This window comes from Balaenoptera acutorostrata, chromosome 16, assembly GCF_949987535.1.
Source record: "Balaenoptera acutorostrata chromosome 16, mBalAcu1.1, whole genome shotgun sequence".
Classification (NCBI taxonomy): domain Eukaryota; kingdom Metazoa; phylum Chordata; class Mammalia; order Artiodactyla; family Balaenopteridae; genus Balaenoptera; species Balaenoptera acutorostrata.
Window position 1 is genome coordinate 50,824,141 of NC_080079.1, and position 21,508 is coordinate 50,845,648.

The following is a 21,508-nucleotide window of genomic DNA, read 5'->3' on the forward strand; positions in this document are numbered from 1 at the left end:
CCCCCTGCTAACATATTTGAAAACCACTGGTCCAAACTTTCCTAATGCCAAGAAGAAGCCAAAGCCCAAACACACCACATGAATAGCCTAAAGCCACACGGAAACTCAGAGGCAGAACCACGATCTAAGTGCCAGGCATCCCCTGCTACTGCCTCTCCTAGGGTGGGGAGAAGTGGCAATGACGGCAGAAGCCCAGGCCCTGCGGCGGAGCCCGCATACCCCTGCAGACAGCACCACAGGCGGCAACAATGGACCAGCCCATAGAGATCACCCAGGACACAGACGCAGCCAGTTTGCCCAGCCAGGCCCAAGCCTTTGTCATCAGTGCTCAGTGACAGGGTCAGGAACAGTCCTGGAGAATCGGCGGGGGTAGTGAGTCTGCTCTGCTTGGAGCTGTTGGGAAATTCACAGCTAGCCAAAGAGAGGAGCAAGAAGAGGGAGGAAGAGAAGAGACGGGAAGAGATTGGAGAGTGGGTGAAAGAGAAAGGGAGGGAGGTCCCAGGACACAAATGAGGGCTGCTCAGGTGACACCCAGGGGTGTCCTGGTCTCTCCAGTTGTGAATTTTGAACTTGCTAGGCTGGCAGAACACCAAAGACTAAAAATCCACGAAACTCTCACTACCACCCTGAGCTGCGCCAGCACCAGGAGAGTCTGCCTGTGAGTCGGGACAGAGCTGAGTGTGCACAGGGAAGAAGGAGGACACTGACATGCCCAGGGAGGCTGCAGGGGGAGGAGGGGGAAACCAGTGAGTCCTGGTGCTCTGTTGGAAGTGGGGGTGGGGTGGAGAGGAAACAGAACCTAGGACGGTTGCACGTTGGAGAAGGGACTTCGGAGGGTTTTTACATTGTTTGCGGATGCACTGTTGTACAACGAAACCCTCACCTTCAACTCCTCTGGGAACTGGTCACTAAAATCAACATTTTCCTTAATGCTTGGGGACCAGGAAGAGATGCGGAGTTCTTTACTGAGGTGAGCATTACGTAAACACAGAGACTGAACGTGTAGACAGCGGCACCACAAGGTGGGGGCCAGGAGATGCCTGAGTTACACACCGGGGCCCTCCAGGATGGTTATGCCCAAGCAGTGGGATCCAGATGCCTTGCAGATTCAAGCCCTCCCTAGGATGAAGCTAGGCTTGCCTGTATTCCCACCCTTGTCAGGGCTGCCCAACGTGGACCCAACCTCTAAGCCATCTGGGCCCTGAACGCCTTCCGGAAGTCAGACAGAAGCCGTGGGGACCTCTCTGAGATTAGAAGCTCAGCTTTGGATGGGGCTCTGCTACTTCAGATGAAGGCTGGGAGCCACCTGTACCCATGTTGAACCTGGCAGTAGGCTGGTGTTTAAGCCTACCTGGACAGTTTGCTAAGGTGCTGGGTCTTTCCTGGGAGGTGAGCCAAGTCTGCAGCTGATGCCTGGGCTGTTCAGGGCCTCCCCTGCCTCCCTTGTAAAGATAGAGTCGCTGGAGATTAGGCCAGCAGGTGGGCACTAGAGCCTCGGAGGGAAGCTACTTGCCACCAGATACAGAGACAGCGTCACAGTGCCAGCAGCCAGGGCCTGAGAGGAGAGGAGGGGAGGGAGGGCCTGAGAGGAGAGGAGGGGAGGGCAGGGCAGGGCAGGGCTCTGAGCTGCTCTGGGACTCTGCGGGGGCAGGCCTCGGAGGTGGAGCAGTGACAGGTGAGGGGCAAGTTTGCAGGGTCCTCTAACATGCAGATTATTACTGCCCTCGAGGCCACCAGTGTCCTTCCTGGTACAGAACACCTGGCATCCCTGCCAGCTTTCCCAGCACACAGCAACAGGAAGGAAAAAGCGCCCCAGCAGACATACAAGCCTGTATAGGCTGCCACAATGCCCAGGTTGCTGGGCCCTGCGTTTGGCAAACTCGGGCCGTGCCGGAGTGAGCTACCTGGAAGCGGGGTGCAGTGAAGCCTCTCTGGGGAGGTGCAGCCTTCGTGAGAGATCCTCAGATTCCCCACTGCGAGTCAGGCTAAACTGGGAGGGGGAAGGGCAGAGGCCATGTCTGCCCTCAGCCAACAAGATGGATCTGGGGGTGCAGATTCCAACTTGGGACGGGGGACGGATACCAGTGGGGCTCAGATCCCCAGGGAGCAAGATCCCTAACCAGCCTGGACCCAGGGCGGGGGTAAGTGTGTTCCCTTCTGCTCAGATGGCCACTCGGATGAGTCTGTGACCCCACCCGTGACCAGTGGCCAGTCGCTACTTCGGGCATTAATCACAAACAGAACTGAACCACTGTACCCATTGGACCCCCCACCTCTCACCTCTGGGCCACAGGCTGCTTGGGATTCAGGGAAATAAAAACACCTACCTTCCTCCTGTGGCCATGGACAGAATGGGCATTTTAGGGGAGGCCATGAAGACAACCTTCCAGAAATTAAAGTCAGAAAAAAGGAGAAGGGCAGCAGGCTTAGGCCCCTCCAGTCCTGGGCAGAAGGCTTGCTGGTTGCCTCAGAGCCTACACTGCAGGGCCAGAGACCCCAGAGGGAGAGGCTGACAGTGGCACAGGGCCTTGGCGGGGGGAGCTGCTTTCTCAGGATGGGGGCCTGAACAGAGGGAGGGAGCAGGCTAGAGTTTCTTCTTGGCCCCCCCTTTCCAGCTTTCCCTCCAGCAAAACCCTGCAGGGGCTGGGGGAGAGACTCCAAGACCTGCAGCAGAGTTCTCAAGACCCCCTGCCTTCTGCTGGGATCTGAATGGAGCTAGTGGGCAGTTAGGCCCCAGGGGGAAAGGGCCTACAGGACCAGGCCGAACAAGCCCCAAGAGATGCTTCTGAAAGGAGGGAAGGGGAAGGCCAACGCCAAGGCCTGCAGACCACCCTTGATACTGCCTTCTGTGTTCTCACTCAATAACTTCACAGAGCCTGCAAATGTTCCAGGGAAAATATGAAAGACAACGGTTCCCTGTAATCTACCTCCACCAGTACCCTTCCACCTTCTAAACAGTGTCTGGTTACTGAGATGCGAACTTAGAGTGACTGGCGGGAGAAACATAAAGTAACCAGAAGGACTGAGACGGGGTGACGGCGGCTGGAAAAAAAGTGCAGGCCCCTGCTGGCTTCCTGATGGAAGGGACCTGGAGATTTTTAAGCGGTTTGCTATGGGGTATGTGCTGTAAAGCCCCTCCATCAAATCTTCAGTAAAGACCACATTGCCCACTGGAGCATCTCTGTGAGTGGCTCCGAAGAGGAGGTGAGACAAACACAGAAATGGTGCAGGAGCAGAGGAGCACAGGATGGGGAGAGCTGACAGCTTAGTCACGCTTCAAATAGCTCCATACTACCCTTTGCACTAAATCACCATCTCATTTCAGGCTTTTTACAGACACACTGCAGGCACCGACAGGTTAAGAACCACCACTGGAACCGCATGCCACTGTTAGCAGGCCAGGGAGGACCACACTTCAGGATTGGATGCCCCAGCCAAAGAGTGGGAGCAACTTCAGTTGTCAGAAATAGAGGTTCGAAAAGAAAATCCACATCAACTCAAGCTGATCCCAGAGTCCCACTCTCCACACAGTCCTGTGGCCACTACACACTGGTTAGCAAGAACAGAAAGCTTGGCCCAGGGTGGAAAGGCACCTCTGGGCCCCAGCCTCTCACACGGAGGCCACCACAGGATGTGCTGGCCCAAGGCAGACTCTCCCAGGAAGGACATGCAGATGACATATTTGCTTCCAGAAGTGTAAGCACAATCACACTGGGCCTCATGCCTCCCCATGGAAGGCCCTAGTGGGTTCCAATGGGTTCCAGGGCAGTGTGCCCCCCTCATGCACAGGGCCATGAGCACCTGACAGGCCAAAGGTGTCAGGCCAGTGGCTGGGGCCTTAGGCCTGCCACCATCGGGGAGACCATACTCAGAGACACCTAGCCCTGCACAAGCCACTCCTCATACCCAGGGCTTTGCTTCCTTGCAGCAGCTGTAGTGCTTTGAGCAATTTGTGGAACTGATACCTCAACATGGGTCTGGACAGGTGAGTCCAAGGGTCAGTCGCCCCCGCCCAGCACGGCCCTCCACGTGCCTGCTTCCCAGTGCCTACCCTTCAGACTCACAGGGGACAGGCCCTGAGATGAGTGGGCAGGCCAGGCAGCCGGCCCGGTGCCTCACAGGGAGAGATGCCCTCATTCTCAACAGCCCAGCAAAGGCCAAAGCAGCCCTGCCCGCTGCCCAGGGACAGAGCCGGGAGAGCCCAGAGTCCTCGTTCGTGCAGCCCGGGCCCAGGGGATAGAGACTCAGCTCTAGGCACCCACCTCACTGACCCGGGATGCACGCCCCAAGCCAGCATCTGCCGGAGCCCTTCAGGGGTTGGGAATTTCCAAATGCATTAACTTGAGACGTTCCTTCCATGAGTCGTTTGACCTAGGGGCTGCCCTGGGAGGGATGGGATTAGAACGGGCAAGGCCACAGAGCCTGAGTCCAGGCACTTACCTTGACCTTCGCAAAGCTTCTTCATCAGGGTCTTGCACTGTGGGTAGAAGTTGCAGGTCAGGAGGAATCACAGGGAACATCAGGAAGAAAAGCTACTAGAGCTCGGTGGGCAGGGAGTCCCCACCCATGATGGGACAGTTATTGCTCCCTACCTGTGACCTCTGGAAAGAAAAGGTTGTGTGCTGGGCACAGGGCAGGGGGAGAAAGGGGGCATGAGAGGAAGAGGCGCAGGTGGGAGGGAGTAGCCAGAGGCGTGGCCTGCAAAGTCCTCTCATCCCAATCCGGGAAAGCACCACAGCCAGTCCGCTGCCCACCGGTGGAGTCCGGGAGCAGGCTGATGTCACTGTGCCTGCCCCAGGGGAGCAGAAGGGGCGCAGCAGGCTGCTAACTATCTATCGAGGCCAGCTCATCTTCAAGGGTGGGGGGCTCGACTCCCCGGCTTCCGTGGGATTGTGGAGTAGGGCCCAGGACCCTCGCTGGCCCTTCATCGTCGCCCCTTCCTGCCACCCCACAGCCCTCCCTTACTATATTCTGTCCCGGTCATCTGGGCCAGGATGCGGAAGGAGCGAGACTGCAGGCTGGAGGAGCGGCGGGCCCAGTCGTCAGCCTCGTCTTCCGGCTTGTTCTGGTTCTTAATCACAGCCTGATACACGGGAGAGGTGCTGTCTACGGTGAGGTCTTTGACAGGAAGGCTCCTGCAATGCAGAGAGAGGCCATGGGCAAGGGCAGGGCTGGAACCCTGCCCCCAACCTCTGTGCCTCCCCCTGGCGCACCCCGCATGCATGTGGGTAACCCCTACTTGTCTGGATCCACCATGCCCTTCTGAGAGCCTGCAACAAGGGCTTGACCTGGGTCCTCAGTGCTCAGGGTGGTCACAGCGAGACAGTGAATTCCGCTCACGGAGGGTCAGGAGGCTCAGACCCTCCTGCCAGTACCCACCCCCCCACCCCCAGGCTAACTCCTGACACAGGCCTGAAGACACCCCCACCCCCCGCCCCCCAAGGAGCTGTATCTCCTTTAAGGAAAGAAGAGGCAGAAGAGGTCTTCTGGAAGTAATTTCAATCTCCCTGAGCAGGTCCTGAGTTTGGGGCTGGGTGAGGACAGGCCATTTGGGGGACTCAAAGGCTTCCTCACGGTCAGTCCCTTGGCCTCCTCAAAGCTTGGGATCCAAACAGGGAGCCACCAATGTCGTGACTGCCCTGGAGGAGGACTGTGGGCTCCCACTCTGCAAAGACAGGGAAGCTCGGCGAGGAGGTGGTTGGAGGAACAAGGCAATCAGGCCCCTAAAGCCTGGCATCACCCACGGATAGCACAGTTTCTCGCCCGAGGGAACTGGGCGTAGAGCTGCAGGGAGGGTCACTAGTCCTCTGCCCCAGGGCAGCACAGCTTTTTGAGGGGGACCTGGTGACCTTCCCTTAGACTCCTAAGGTCTGGCACATGGTAGCTGCTCAAAACGTAGTTGAATGAACAAATCCTAGATCAGAATCAGAAGGGACCCCAGAGCCCCTTGAGTCCAGGGTCTCTCAGCCCAGATCAGATTGCAGGGCAAGATACATTAAAAGCTTTATGGATGACCACTCATTCCAACCAGAGAGGGCTGGGTAATCTAGGCTGCCCAGCCCGCCCTCTCAGGAGTCAGGGTGGGCTCAGGAGAAGCTCACAGCAATAACAGCCTGTCTCCCCAGCCTGCGGACCGGTGGCCCAGCCATCTCCTCTTACACATGCCAAAACTGAGGTCCAGAGAGGCTAGCCGACTAGCTCCAGGTTACATCATGTAGGGGACCCACTGAGTTAGAACCCAGGCTCCCCAGCTCCCAGCTCAGCGTCCTTTCCATCAGACCCTCTGCAGTGACAGGGCTCAGGAAGGCCACTTCTGCCCACTGGGGACTTGCACACCCCAGATGCTCCACATCTGGAGACATGGCCCAGCGCAGACGCTCCCCCTGTCCAGCTTCGCCCTGCCTGCTGCTATGACTGCCTGTACCTGCCCTTGCTCCCCTGAGGGCTGGCTAGCTGGAGAGGGGACCTCCCCAGTGCTCCTGTCTTCTACCCTCTCTGCAAGAAGCTGGACGGAAGAATTGGCCTAGTCTCCCAGGATTGGTCCCCTAAGTCAGCTCAGGGTGCGCTATGAGAGCAGAGGTGGAGAAAGGTGATGGAAGGTGACTGACCAAGGTTGGGTGGAGCCACCCCTACTTTTCTGAAGGCTTTGCCCTGGCCTGGAAAGCTACAGGTCTGTCAGCCTGTGGTTGGGATCAGATAGGGAAGACCAGGGAGTGGAGGAGAAGCTGGGATCTCGCTGGAGAGGTCATTTCTGGCATAGGGAGGAGTCTCAAGGGGTCCTGAAACAGATGGAAGGCACTGGCTGCCATTTCCCTGGAACATGCCCTTGAGGTGCTCCCTGTTCCTTCCACAGCTCCAAGGGCTCAAGAAAGTGAACCCCAGGAGTGAGTCCCTTGGGAGTCACACTGTCGGCTTCCCTTCCCACAATGCTGTGCAAAGACCAGGGACTTGCGGTGCTGCTGCAACAGACACTGGGAACCAGACGATGGAACTGCTGTGCCTTTTGAGAATCTGGGGCTCAGGAAGAATATATACAGAGAGGGGATAGAACAGGCCCTCCAGTTCTGGGACCCTGGGTCCAAGGCCACTCTCTGGAGCCACTCCAGCATGAACTTCTTGCCAACAAAAACACTCCATGGTCCCCGCAACATCAAGGTCACCGGTGGGCATTTACTCCACTGTACACTGCCCCCAAGCCTGACTCATCTTTCGCCTCTTATGGGTGGTCCTGGCAGGTGCTGGCTTCTCCAGATCCATCTTCCATGAGGATTCTGGGGAATGGCCTCCAACAGACCCCCTTATCATCCTCTCCCCGAATAATGGCCCCATGTGGATTCTGACATTAAGATCTACGCTGTCCTAGTGTAGACAAGAAAGGCTGGGGGAAGCCCCCGCAAAGCACAGCAAGGAGAACACGGGATACACCCCCAGCCAGTGTGGTGTCATTACTCTGATTTCTATGTCCACAGTGACATAGAAATGTCATTATTTGGGGAAAACCAAATGACATTATTTGGGGAAAACCCCAAAAGACAAGCACTTGCCTGTAGAGGCCGCGGGGCATGTCATTTACCTGTGAGGTGGGTGTGAGGAAGAACGTGGACAGAACCACCGTCCTCAGGCACATCCCACCAAACCCACACACCATCCCGCAACCAGACAGACGGACGACGGAACAGATACTGTGGGGTCTACTTACGCCAGCGGTGACGCCCTGCCAAGCAGAGGAAAACCCAGCAGTGAGTGCATGTCCATCATGGGAGGGCGGGGGAGGCGCATACACAAGGGAGCAGGGTTAGGATCAGAAATGAGTTATGGGGGCGTGGGGTGGATAAAAGAGGAAGAGAGAGAGAAACAAAAAGAAAACTGTCAGTGAGGAAGGAATCATGGAAATTAACAGCAGAAACGGAACACCTCATGGCAGACAAGGGCAGCTTTTACCCACTGGCACCACGGCAGCATCAACCCAGCAGGGCTGAGTTAGAAGAAAAAGGAAGAATGTTGCTTCCCAGGCACGCAAGGGAGGGGAAAAGGATGGGAGGGAAGGTGATAGGAAGGAGAAGCCTAGATTAGATCAACAGTGCATCATGTTAAAAAAATATATCATGGGCGACCTAGAGGTAAAACCAAATGACTTGTAGTCTTTTCCCAAGGTACAGAAAACATAAAGTTAGTGAACAGCAGTTCTTCCATTATCTTCCATTGTGCTTCCCTTTGGCCAATGTTACCACTTTTAAGAGCACACCAAGGACACACGTGGCAAACAAATGTTAACAGGAAATCCCCGTTAACTCTTTGGCTTAATCGGGCAGCCTTGTCTTCCTGGGTACACATGAGCAACAGTTGTGTTTTTAAACTTGCATGGTCATATTTTCTGCTTTGAACGATGGGATTAAGTAAGTCAACCCTGCCCAGAGAATTCCGCAAAGAACTGCAGACCTGAGCCTGGAGGGTTTGACTCACGGCTCCAGGGCAAGCAACCATCCACCCCCTGGTGGCCCGAAGGAAGTACTGCGCGCCTGAGAGGGCCAGGCTCCGTTTGACCAGGAGCGCCAGGAAGTCCACACCACGTTCCATCCTTTGGCCTCTGGAGCCTGCACTTTATAACCTGCACACTCGTCATGGCCACGTGGGTTGGGCTCTACAAAGGCCAAACGCTATAGGAGTTCTCCGGGACTTTTTAACGCCTCTATCCCTCTTACAATATCTGTTTTTCCTAGTTTCGGAAAAAAGGACAACCATCATTTTAAGATTTCTTGCCTTGAGTTGCTGGAGATCCTGACTCAGGGATAAGACGTTACCACAGAGATAATCAGTTCTGAAAGTCAATACTAACAGTATTTCCAAGTAGAATACAGTAAGAGACTCTGTGTGTGTGTGTGTGTGTGTGTGTGTGTGTGTGTGTGTGTGTGTGTGAAAGGGACACACAGACAGAAACAGAAAAAGAGACAGAGAGATAGAGACAGAAAGAGAGACATACACAGAAAGAAAGAGATACAGAGAAGAAACAGAGACTAAGAGAAACAGAGACAGAAAGAAATTCTGAAAGAGGGAGAGAGGTCCACATTAATGTTTGTACTATTACCAGTTTCATCCACAAATGATTTTCAGCCAACTCTTTCCCTACTCAGCCCTCAAGTTCTTCAACCATTGCTAACAAGCAAAGTCAGGAACCAAGGATGTCCTAAGTCCCACTGCCCTGAGGCTGGGCTTCCCTGGGGCAAACAGGAGGAGGCGAGTGCTGGGTGACCCCCGGCTCTGTGGCGGGGCTGACTGCCAACAGCACTGTGGATGGCTGGTCCGGAGGCCCCTTCCCAAACAAGAAACCCACTCATGAATCTGAATTGCCCTCATCATTGGAAGAACACAGCAACTTCCCCCCAAAGAATGGCTTAGTTGTGAGAAGCTGAGGTATCCAGAATGTGACCCCGGTTAACAGGATTCCAGAAGCCTCTTTCTAAACCAGCCCCCTCATGGAGCCTGGGAAAATGCAGAGGCTGTGAAAAGCACATGCTGCATTTCTCCACCCTTCTCCTAAAGCTGACCATGAGATTGATTCTGAAGAGAAAACATCACGTTCTGGGAGGCCCGGGCGAAGGCTGGCTCTCCTCCAAGGGCTGTACCCTGGGAGGATCAAGATGATGGAGGACAGCTGGTCCCGATGCCCAAAGTCTCCGATGGCGCCCAGCGGCCCGGTGCCCTCCTCGGTGATGACGCGGCGGAGGCGGCGAGCGCCAGTGGAGGAGGGGAGGCGCTTACCCACTGAAGTCACTGCCCTGGGCCTGGGCCTGCCCGGCGATGGCGTCCATGATGGCGTCCTGGGAGTACATGCTGATGGGCGTGTTGTACTGCGCGTGGATGATGGTGGCCTTGCCGCCCAGCCCCTTCACCTCGATGGGCTTGTGGGTCGACAGGGCCGAGTCCTTCAGGGCGCTGGGGTTGAAGCGTTCCTGGTAGTCGGCGCTGGGGGAGGGGAGCATGGGGGCAGGGGAGCGAGGGAGGGAGGTGGAAGGAGAGAAGGGGCAACAGGTGGTGTTACACGGCTCAAGGTGAGGGCTGGTGGTGCAGGGTGTGGAGAGAGACCTCCCTAAGCCTGATCCCAGGAAGGCTACCCGAGTCCCCCCGACCGACGTGGGCGGGCTGGGTCTGGTCGGGAAAATCCTCTCACCCTCCCCAGAGCCATTTGCGGAAGGTTCTTCTTGCCCGTCTCCGCTTTCCCAGATCCCTGGAGGCCCCGGCTCAGCCTGAGCTACCGCCCAGGGTCAGCAGGGGGCGCCAGGCATTGAGAGCTCTCTCACCACACCCGCAGGGAAGCAGAAACGGAAGGGGTTGCGGAGTGGCGGTTGGGATTAAGAGACAGGAGCTGGGCCACGCGTGAGAGGCAGCGGCAGCCCAAGCGGAGTCCAGAACGCCCAAAGGCAAAAAGCAGCCCCACTGGGCACCCACAGGGATTCTGAGCTTGGTTCCTCCACGAAGGGACTCATCTTGGGTGGCCCGGGGCTCTGCTCCTCCACACTCTTCAGTGCATGTGCTTCTTCCTCGGAGCAGGGCTTAGCTGCTCAGGCCCCGCCCAAGTCCAACTTGCTGGGTGGCCCACCAGCTTCTACCCATGGAGGCTTTTCCCTTCAACAGTTAAGCGTGCTCCCCAGGCAAAGACAAGGTCAGGTACAGCCCTTCTGAGTGGTCCGGCCAGGCTAGAAATGTCTTCAGGCTCGCCCAGAACCGGCGTCAGCACGCACTCCACCCACCACCCACCGGAGCCAGCCTTCGGTCTAAGCAGCTGCAGCAGCTAATTGGGAACACAATGGTCTGGGGCATCTGCCGGAGCCCCAGCGCCCCTCCCCACTGCCTCCACTCCATACTCGCAGCTTCACACACATGCAGGCTCACTCAGGGACACAAATGCACCCCCATTCACGCATGCACATACATGTACACATGCTGCTGACACAGACGCACGCTGCCCAGCCCCCCAGACATGCGGTCGCATGCTGGGATATGCAGGCAAGCACACACACGTGCTTTCCTTTGATACTAACTTGGCTGGAGAGTTGGCTACCACCTGGGGGGGGGGGCGAGGAGAGAAAAAGCAAAGAAAACAGGGCTATCAGAGTGAGGGTCCTGCCAGGGGGTTTGAGCGTAGGGACCCAGGGATGGTCCTCAGACTGGCCACTGTGGAGGCAGAGGCAGCCCAGACTGGCACTGGGTGAGGAGAGTGCAGAGTGAGGAGGGGGAAGAGCTCAGCGTCCCGATCACAGCCTCTCAGTTTGGGTCAGAGATGCCAGCTGCAGTGTACGTCCACAGTACCTGAAGCTTTGCCAGGGAGAAAGGTTTTTTTGTCCATCTTCATAGGTGCTCATTTACCATGTACATGAATCTCCTACATACACCTTGGCTGTAGACCCCGGCGAGGAAGCTGGAGATGGAGATCGGACTAGCGATGGCTGCTACAGGAACAGCCAAGGCCCCAGGTGCCTCCTGGCCGGACAGTAGCTCTGGACTTACCCTTGTTTAATGGGGGACGGCTCCAGGAGTTCTGTTCCCTGAGCAGGAGTTGCAGTGGTGCTGGGGTTTGTGTGCAGTGGGGTTTCTCACAGCCCCGGGAACATGCTCTCTTTCCCAGAGGAGGGTCAGGCAGCCCTGGACACTCCTCCCGGGGCACAGTAGTAAGGGGTCTGTGCAGTTCCCAGTAACTGCCCTTAAAGGCCCTGTGGATGGGCAGTGAGGCAGGATGGAGGAATGAGGAGGCTTGGGAGAAGTGCAGGTCCTTTATTGCAGGAAAACCCCCAGACAAGGCAGCCCAGCTTGGACACTACAAGAGGGACCCCACCCTCACTCTTATCTGAGAGCCAGCCTCCTGGAGTATCATCTCCTTGAGGGAGGCATTGCCTGCATTATGTTTCTTTAAATGCAAATTCCTTGCAGTGGCAGACCCTTGTCAGAAACCTGAGGGGAGAAGAGTGCAGAAAGTGGTGTCCCTTTCCCCACACCCTGCCACTTTCCCATATCTGACCACTCTGGGCTCTGGCTGGGAGAGCCTGGGCCTCAGCTGGCCTGGCCCTGGTCACCCCTTGGCCAGGACCCTGGGGATCCAGACCAAAGCCAGGGAGACCCTCACCCCCACCCCCGCCAGTCCCAGGTGGCCCAACCCTGTCTCAGGGCTGATAAAATTCCCTCTGTCCTCCCAGGCTCAAAATAGCTGCAAGTGGAGCTATGTTAAGAAAGGGCCATCACAGATCTCCAATTCCTTCTCCATTTTTGGCCAGTGCTGACAACTGCAGGATCAGCTCTTGCCCTGACCAGCCCAGTGCCCCCTGTAGAGGGCAGTGCTGGCCTCAGGGGCTGCCTATGCCCTTCCCTGCCTAGGTAGCCAGCTCCTGCTTTGGCATTGATTCCTGCCCCCTGCTTAGCTTCTGCCTGAGGACCTGGAAGCTGAGATGCCTGCAACAGAGATAGCTCAGAGAGGAGCAGCCAGGTCTTGGGGAGAATGAGCCAAAGATGTAAAAACGCCCGGGTGCCCTCGCACCAACTGGCCTGAGGGACACTGCCCTTCAGTACCAGCCCCAGAGAGGACAAGGAGCAGGGGGCTGCAGGCCCGGCTGTTCTTTCACCCCCTCTGTTCCTCTCCACTCCTCCCAAGGGCGTACAAGCTGCCAAGGGATCACCTTGAAGTTACCCAGAGAGAGAGAGTATGGGAAGGAGCTTCCTTTTGGAGCCAGACAGGACAGAGTTCAAATCCTGACCCTGCCTCTTCCTAGAGCTGTGACTCTGGACAAGTTACCCACCTGTCTTAGCCTCAGTCTCCTCATTCATAACACCAAGAGGGTGGTGCCCTCCGCAGACTGAACAGAATCCTGAGTGTAAAGCCCTCAGCATGGGTTAAGTGTGTGATGAACAGACATAGGGAGTAGCATTTGCCAACCCTGCCTCCTGTGAGGTGGTGGCCTCAGCCCTCGGCTAGCCCAGGTCAGAGGCTCTGCCCTTCCTGCTGGGACCACAGCATCAGCCTTCACTTTGAATAAAGCACGCACCATATTCCCTCCCTAGCCCATCTTCCCTTCGAAGCAACTGTTGGACCCTGCTGCTCTGAGTGTCAAGTAATAATCTAACACTTGTCAGGTTCTGAGAAGCCCTTGTGCCAATGGGAGGGCTTGTCGGGAGTTGGGAGAAACGGGTGGGGCAGGCAGGTAGGTCCCTGGCTCCATGCAGGGAGAAGTCAGACTGACCTGAGTGCCAGTCCTATCTGCCACTCATTAACTGTGTGACCTTGGGCAAATTACTTGCTCTCTCTGGGTTTCTATTTCCCAGCTATAAAATGAGGGAATGATGCTCCCGCTCTGAAGTTGCTGAGAGAGTTGTGTTAGATAAAGCATATGGACTGTTAACCAGCCCCAGCCTCTACTGAGGCCTCCGTGAGGGAAGACCTTACCATCATTGCAGGTGGGCCCCGTGGAAGTCCAGGTCCACCAGAGCGTGACCTCCCTGCTGGGGGCCAGGCCCAAAGAGAATCAGGAAGAGCTATCAGCCCATCCAAGGCAGGAGAAAGAGTCCACTTCTACTCTGTCTTTCCCTGAGCTTTCTGGCAGAAGCCCCTTGCTGGAAAAAGCCTGGGGGTAGAAAGCTTTGCCATCTTGGTCCAGGGAAGCCAGGGTCCAAGTGCTCAGACCGTAGAGCGCCCAGCTTTACTCAGGATCCCAGAAAGAGCTATGGGATCTGGGGGAGCTGGGGATCCCCAGGGGAGCAGTGAACGGGCGGAGCACAGATACCATGTGCGGCTAGGTCAAAGGAAGGGTGTGGGCTTGGATCACACTGACCTGGATTGCAATGCTGACTCATCTGTGTACGTGTTGTGTGACTCCAGGCAGTGATGGCAGGTAGCACGCAGTGAGTGTGCCAGAACAGAGCTCAGCACTATGCACGTGTTATCTCCTTCAATCCTCCCCGTAATTCTGAGATATGGACAGTCTCATGGAAGAGCCCTGAACCCCTAGCCACTGGGCCATATGCCTTGACTCAGCCTGCTTTGCCTCCAGCCCAGAGACGATTATACCAATTGCATGGGGCTATGGAAGAAGTTACAATGAGATAACAAATCTTCAGGACTTGGAAGCTAATATGTACTCTGCTGGGAGGCTCCCTCCCCTCAGCCCCTCCACAATGCCCACCCTGGCTCTGCCTCTAGGTTCTTTTAACTCCTGTGCTCCAAGAGTACCATTAGCTAGACCTCGGGGAGCAGGGGGTGGCCTGCTGTTCTCCTGCAGGGCCCTTTTCTCCTCAGGGTCCTGCTCCCTTGCTTCCCCACCCTAGCCAGGGTCAGTCTTGCCAACCCACTCCACTCACCCTATTGCCCCATCTCTCTGTACCCAGCTCAAGTGCTCCCTCCTCCAGGCAGCCTTCCCAGACCACTGCCAGACCTAGAGAACTTGCTCTCCCACCTCTCAGGACTCCCAAAGGGGTGGGGACCAGCCTGTCCCTTTGCCCCAGAGTTCCTGGAGGTATTAGGCTTTGTCCTGTCTTGGTGGGTGACCTGATGTGAAAGCTTTGGGAGTCAGAGTCTCTTGTATTCAGGCCCAGCTTGGCCACTTAGTAGCTGGACAGCTGGACCTTGACTTAACCTTCTCTGAGCCTCAGTTTCCCTCTCTGCAAAATCTGACACATCGCCCCAGCTTGTGTAAAGCAATGATGGGCCCGGCTCATGGCAAATGTCAATAGGATGATTGATTTCACTGCTCTCAGCCTGCACTGCCTCATGGGCTTGGGGCTGGCCAGAATGAGACCAGTTCCTCTCTCTGACTATCTGACCAGGCCTCTATGAGCACTGAGGACCCAGATGGCCCCTGACCACCAGTGGAGAGCTGTGAGCCCGTTACCTACCCTCCTAGGAGTCCAGCACCTGAGGCCTTCCCTCGGAGGCTCATCTGATACATCTGAGCCATCTCCCTCAGGGTCTCTGCTGAGTACAGGCCAACGGGGTTGTTATACTGCCTTGGCTGGCTCGAACCCCGCAGGGCTTTCGGGCTTAGAGAGTCGAGGGCCCCCTCCAGGCTGACCTTGGCCCCCAGGCTGCCCCATGGAGGGCCAGCGTCAGAGGCCTCTGTGTGTGAGGAGAAGACGGAGGTCTGGGAGAAGGAGGAGCTAAAGGTCTGCCCAAGCTCCAGGGTGCCTGGGGTGCCCAGGATGGCCCTCGCCTCGGGGTTGGGGCTGGGTGCTGCCAGGCTGCTGTCCGTGTCCAGAGCAGGGTCCTGGCCCAGGGCAGCACCATGCAGGGGAGAGAGAAGAGAGCAGTTAGAGGCCATGCCCATCCCAGCGCTTCTGCATGAACCTGAAACAGAGGGGTTAGTGCGAGCGCCTAGCAGCCCACCACCCTGGAGCCCGCAGCCCACTGCACGGAGGTCAGGGTTGGGGGATAGAAAGGACACCTGGAAGAGAAGGGTTTTGTCAAAAAGAGCGGGGTGAGGCTCCTGGCCCTGAAGCTGTCATCCACCTGGACAAAATGCAAAGCCCCACACAGAAAGCTAGGCCAAGCCAGCCTGACTGCAGAGCTGGAGGAAAGGGGGTGTGGTCTCAGGGAATTGTGGGGAGACCCCTCCATCCTACATCTGTTCCCCCTTCCCCTGAATGGGGGCACCTGGTGAGCACAGCCCTGCCTCCTGCTCTGCTGACCCCACTCTGCAATGCCCCACACGGCCAGTGAGAGGGGGCCTTCTGGGCTAGTGGTGAACAGGCAGAGTAGAGGTGCAGAGGGGAAACTGAGGAAGGAGGGGGGCTGACATTTGCTTCCTTCAGTCTGCCTCTGCAGCTTCTCCCCAACAGCCCTCTGCCCACTTCCCCAATCTGTCACCCACCCCAGACCCCTGTCATCTTCTTGTCCCCTCTCCCCACCCTGCCCATCACCCACTCTACCCCACTGGACAGACAGGGTCAATATGAGGTCCTGCAAGGAGGGGTGGAGAGTGGCGGGAGTGTGTAGTCCTGTAGGAGCGGTGGGGTAAGCCTCCCATGCTCTGGGTCCCTCAGGGTTGAGCTGCTTAGAGGGAGCTGGGAAGGGGCCTGGTACCTGCTGGCTGCACCAGCACTTCTGAGTGTGTATAGGAGCGTGCAACTGGGAGGAGAAAGGGACACGGGAGGGAGACAGCCTGTGACACAGGAGAAACCCTGAGGGCCAGCAGGCCCCCCATGCCTGGGAGCTCCTCCTGGGGTGACCAGCTCAAACTGGGGCCTCGGCTTTCATGCCACGGTCACCCCCCCTCCCCAGTGCCCTCAGAAGGAGGAGGGTCAGAGCCTTCTGGACACTTGTCCCCACTTGGCTGGGAGAATGGTCCCTTTCCTGAAAACACCGCTGCCTAAGTGGATTTCCTGTCAGCCCGCCCATGAGGCCCAGGGTGCTGGCTAAGCACCCAGGCGGGCACCCCTACATGCAGCATTTTATGGGGCTTGAACGCTTCTCCCCGGGGGTCTGCGCCACCTCCCCGGCATCATCCGAGGCAGGGGCAGGGCTGGGGCCGGGCTGATCCCCCCACCTTGCCAGAGTCAGGCCAGCCGAGGGTCCGTCAGGCAGACCAGTGGCTGCACTCTGGGAGCCACGGCCCAGAGTGGAGCCTGCCACCCACAGTCAGCACCTACCTTTTGGTGGGGGATCACAGGCGGAGGGGAGTGGATTGGGGGCGCTGCCGTGGAGATGAGAATGGGACGCTTCGACCTGGAAAAACCAGAAATGAAGACAGTTGCCATTGGGTCCAGGAGCTCCTGCCTGAGAAGGACTGGAGAGGGGAGAACATCTGGAACCCAGGGAGCCAGGGCAGAGGCCTGACCAGCATGGAGAAGTCACGGCTCTGGGGTACTTTGCAGCCACGGGCCTCTGCTAGGTCTCAGGGAGGCTGCCTGTGCACAGAGGAAGCAGGGAAGACCCTGGCTTCCAGGCCCGGCTGCCCACATACCAGCAGCACCGTTATCTACCCTCTCTGAGCCTCATCTGTAAAGTGAGACACAGACATGGCAGGTGCTTGATGACTTGGACCTGTCCTTCTGGTCCAGAGGCTGTCCTCACTTCCCTGTGCGGTCCGGTAGCACGAGGCTGGGCCCATGCTGGACAGCTCCTCTCCCAGGCCCTTGGTGCCCACACCCAACCTCTGCCCCCTGCTCTGGAGAGCTCCCACCTACTTCTGCAGCGTGAGACTCAGGTTGTAGCTGGCAGACTTGATCTTGTTCTGGGCCTCCAGGTGGGTCATGGTATCTGTGTTGATGCCATCAATGGCCACCACAAGGTCACCCGGGCTGAGCTGGGACTGGGCGGCCTTGCTGCCCGGTGTGATCTGAGAGGGTAGAAGATGGGGGGTGAACATAAGAAGGGTGACCTGAGGATGGGCCCGTCCTCAGAGAAGAATCACCAGGGATCATCCAGTAGAGGCTTGCCATTTTGTCTTTCATTCACTATGACCACCAAGCCTGCTTCCTTTTCCTGGCACAGAGCTACCACATTTCCTGGTGCTTTGTATCTGAGTGCAGCCATGAGACTAGCTCTGAAATCAAAGCACACCACTTCCAGGCCTGCCCCTAGCACCCATCTTGCCATCCTGCACTCTCTCTGCTTGTCAGCTGACTGGACGCAGAGGACCCAGAGGAGGACAGCCAAGCCACTAACTGGAAGGGACCTGGATCATGGAGTCACTGCTTGGAGGAGAGATGACTAAGGAGCACTGAATTGGATGTTGCATGAATGAGAAATAAACTTCCACTGTGCTAAGAGAACTGGGGGTTGTTTGTTACACCAATTAGCCTACTATAACATCTGCACCTTGAAAACCCATGGCACACTTTCCAGGCTCCAGAAGAATTCAGCAGCTGCTAAGACTCAGCACCACCATAGAGATGCTGCCAGGCCAGCAGGCAGGCCAAATGTACCCTCACAAAAGCATCCTAGTGTAAGTGTGTCTTACTCTACTGTGGCAGGTGTGCAGAGAGGGCTGGCAGAACTGTCAAGCCTGCTTGCGGGAGCAAGGTCAGCTGGGATATGGAGCTCAGTGCTCTGTGGTTGGCTTCATATTTTCCAAAGGGGAGGTGCAGATGTGGAGGCCAGTTCCCAAATCTTGCACTCTAGTGACATTACAGAATGCTAGAGTCTGGGGGTCCTACCCCCAGTGTGATCACACAGAATACCATGGATATGCCACCCCATGAACCCCCCATGCAATGTCAGGAAGACCACACTCCCAGGGACATTACCTGGGATGCTGAGATAGCTCAGATTCCACTCCCAAAGATGTCATACACAATGCCAAATTCTGCATGTCCAGCCCCCAGCAGTAGCACCCTGAATGCCATGGTGGCCTCCTATGCAGTGACATACCATGAAATGCAAAATTCTGGAAGGCCTAGTGACATCACCTAAAATAGCTTGTGGGCCGGCCCCTAGTGACATTACATGGAGTGTGATGAAGCTTCACCCCTAAAGGTGTCTCATGGGATGTCGTGGAGACTTTGGCTGCACCCCTTCCTGACATCACATAGAATGATTTTATAACCTGACCCCCATGACATAATGTGGAAGCATGCTGTGACATCACATGGGGTGCCGGGCAGGGTTTGCCTCCAGTGACATCATAGGAAAGAAGAGCCCCTGGGAGTCACCCCCCACCGAGCTGTGCCTAGAGGGTGTCCCTTGGCTTTTCCTCCCCAACATGCCCACCAGCCAGCCCTCCTGGCTTCTCTGGGCACATCCCAGTCACCTTCCTGGCTGTACCCCAAGGACAAGGCTGGCTCCGAATGCTGGCAGAAGCCATTTTCTGGCCAAGGCTTGGGGACCATCCTAGAAGGAGCCCAAAGAGGTCCTGGGGACAGTCCCATGCCCTGGGTGCCAGGCCTCAGTGGGCCTCTGGCCAGATTCTGGGCTCTCAGACATGGATGGAAACTTCCTGCCGGGCCCCTCGGAGGGAACTCCCATCCTAACCAGAGCCCTGCAGCCACCAGCCTCCAGCCCATTCCCAGACAGGCTCTACAGGGCGGGCCAGGAACCACGTGTGTTAACCCAGTGATTATAGCAAGACCAGGAGAACTCTTGCCAATTGCCGCTGACCCGCCATTTCAGACCCAGGAACTGTGGTACCTTCTTAAGCACTGGCCACCTTGTGCCCTGAGCAGCCTCCCCACCGCCCCTGGAATCTGCTGGGATGAGGCCAGGACAATAGAGAAACAAATGCCTTGATTGTCAGGAAGCCACATTGTCTGGTTTGCCAAGTCCCGCCTACTCTCCAGGCTCCCATAGGGGCATCTTGGAAGCGCTCTCGGGCCATCTCAAAACACACGTCGCCTTTATCCCCAAATCAATGGCCGTACAGAGCCTCTACTAGTGACAGGAGTGTGTTGTTTCCTTTGATTTAAGCGGTTAAGCAAAGGATAAAAAACGACAGCAAAGAAAAGCAAAACACTTTCTAGGCTGAGAGGGGACTTCTGAGGGCAAACTGAGTTGCCCAGCCAGGCCTGTCCTGCAAGAAAATCACCTTTCCCTACACCTTCTAGCTTCATGTGCAGGCCTCTGCTCTTCTGGGTATTTTATTATAGACACCTTCAAACACAGTAAGGCAGAACTAATTCTATGGGGAGCACCCGAATACCCACCACGGAGGTTCTACTGTAGCATTTCACTCAACTTGCTGGTCAAGTGTCCATCCCTCTCTCCATCCATCAATCCATATTATGTTTGAAGCATTTCAGAGAAAGTAGCAGACGCCAGTATGCTCCCATTCAGGGTGAATTGCGCAATGCCTCTGCTGTCTTAGTGGACTGCCCACAGGGTTCCCCCACAGCAGGACACCCCGATGCCAGGGCTTCCCGACCCAGGGCTCCCCCAGATGCTTCTAAGCGTCCACAGAGAAGGGGGCCATCAGCCTGCAGCAGGGAGCTCCCAGGCAGGGCAGCCACAGACCCCAGACAGAGGGGAGGGCCTCATGCCTGCAGAGGTGATGCCTGCCAGGCAGGACCAGAGCTGTGTCCAGGAGATCATGGATTAAGTGTGAACAAGGACACCAGAATGACATCCAAAAGAGGCTGGGGCCAGCTCAGCTGGGGCAAACCACGGGGCCGTTTGGAATGCCCTCCCTTCCGAGCTGTCTTGAGGACTTATTTCTCCCTCAGGCATGGGTTAGCTAACATCATACCTTCCCACAGGGCTCCCACCTTCCCCTTGCCTGGCCCTGGCTGGCTCCCCCACATCCTCAGGTATAGACTGAGATGATCCTTTTCCCAGGGAAGAGCCCAGGCTCCCCCAGGCTTGGTCAACAGCCAAACCCCCTGAGGAATTTGCCACCAAGCTGGCTCCAGCCTGCCCCTGGCGCCTCTCCTTGCACCTGTGTGTGCTCATCAGGGCTCAGCTGGCCTGACCTTTGGCTGCCCTGAGCAGGGTTCAAGACCCCTCGGGCTGGTGGGGTGGAGGATGCTATAATCCTCTTGCAGGGAGGCGCTCTGCTAGTTCTGCCCAGGTCTCCCTAGAGAAGAAGCCAGGGACTCTAAGGAAGTTGCCCCTCAGCTCTGCCCAAGGGCCGTCAGACCCCTCCCCGCTCTGCAGGAGCAGCCTGACTGGCAGAAGGGTGCGGCCACCCTTGAACACTTGCCCAGAGCCCAGGGCTTGTGAAGAGTGCAGTCTAGGTGTGAGGTACCCATGTACCTCTTGTCTGACTCCCGAGCCCCCTCCCTCTGCTTTCCTTGTCCCAGAAAAGACCCAAAGCTCCTAAATCCTTGGAGGATTTTTTTTTCTTTAAAGTCTTTCTAGCCCCTTTGGAGCATTTGAAAAACTCTTTGTAGTGATTGTTTCATTCCACTTTTCACCTTCTCTAGTCACCAGCCACCTCTCAACAGGGAACCCAGCCATGGGCAGAGCTCCAGGACCGAGGTCCTGTCTCAGAAGCCCCTAAGGCAGGCTCTAGGTGTTTGGGGGCCAAGATCGCCACCTAGCCCACCCTCCTTGCTGGGCCATGGTTTAGGGCACCCCAGAGGGGGCACAGGGATAGCTGGTGCCAGGGGGCAGCTGTGGCCCCCGTGACCTTCGGGTGCCTGGGGGGAAGCAGTAGAGCAAAGACCATGGACTGTAGTCTGAGCCAGACCTGAGGTTGCAGTGCCAGCCTCCATGACCTCTGTGTAAAGACAGCAATGATGCCTTTCTCCCGGGATTGTGGTGAGGATTTCATCATTAAATAGGGCATTATACAAAGACAGTGCAGAGCTGAGACAATTTCAGGGAAGCTCCCAACCGAGGAGGTGCAAGTGCTGTCCCCCACCCCTTGCCCTGGGAGGTGCCAGGGGTTGGAGTCTGGGAGGCTGCAGCCCCCACCTCCAGGGGAAACAAGATCTGGAGCTGGCAGAGGGTGGTGTGTGAAGGGCCAGCCCTGACTGATCAGTCCTGAGCCAGCCTCCTGTCCCTAGAGGGGCCTGAGCATCAGCTGGAGGGGAGAGAAGTTCTGTCCAGGGTCCCAGGGAAGCAAGGCACCGGCTGGGGCTCAGGCACACCCATGCCCTT

At 56.8% G+C, this 21,508-nt stretch overlaps 1 protein-coding gene across 8 annotated transcripts in view; it reads right to left on the reverse strand.

Moving 5' to 3' along the window:
- The window catches only part of LDB3 (LIM domain binding 3), a 60,173-nt gene that overhangs the window by 33,055 nt on the left and 5,610 nt on the right, over nt 1-21,508 (reverse strand). For 3 of the 8 annotated variants that reach the window (XM_057530735.1, XM_057530738.1, XM_007174563.3), the window contains exons 3-8: nt 17,161-17,312; nt 16,624-16,699; nt 11,040-11,062; nt 9,760-9,963; nt 4,966-5,135; nt 4,441-4,477 (exon numbers count right to left, since the gene is read on the reverse strand). In XM_057530735.1, coding sequence (XP_057386718.1) covers nt 4,441-4,477; nt 4,966-5,135; nt 9,760-9,963; nt 11,040-11,062; nt 16,624-16,699; nt 17,161-17,312 — 662 coding nt within the window. Of the gene's footprint in view, nt 1-4,440; nt 4,478-4,965; nt 5,136-7,699; nt 7,715-9,759; nt 9,964-11,039; nt 11,063-14,874; nt 15,243-16,623; nt 16,700-17,160; nt 17,313-21,508 lie in introns of all 8 variants that reach the window. The other 5 variants (XM_057530733.1, XM_057530736.1, XM_007174562.3 and 2 more) reach the window with 2 other exon arrangements.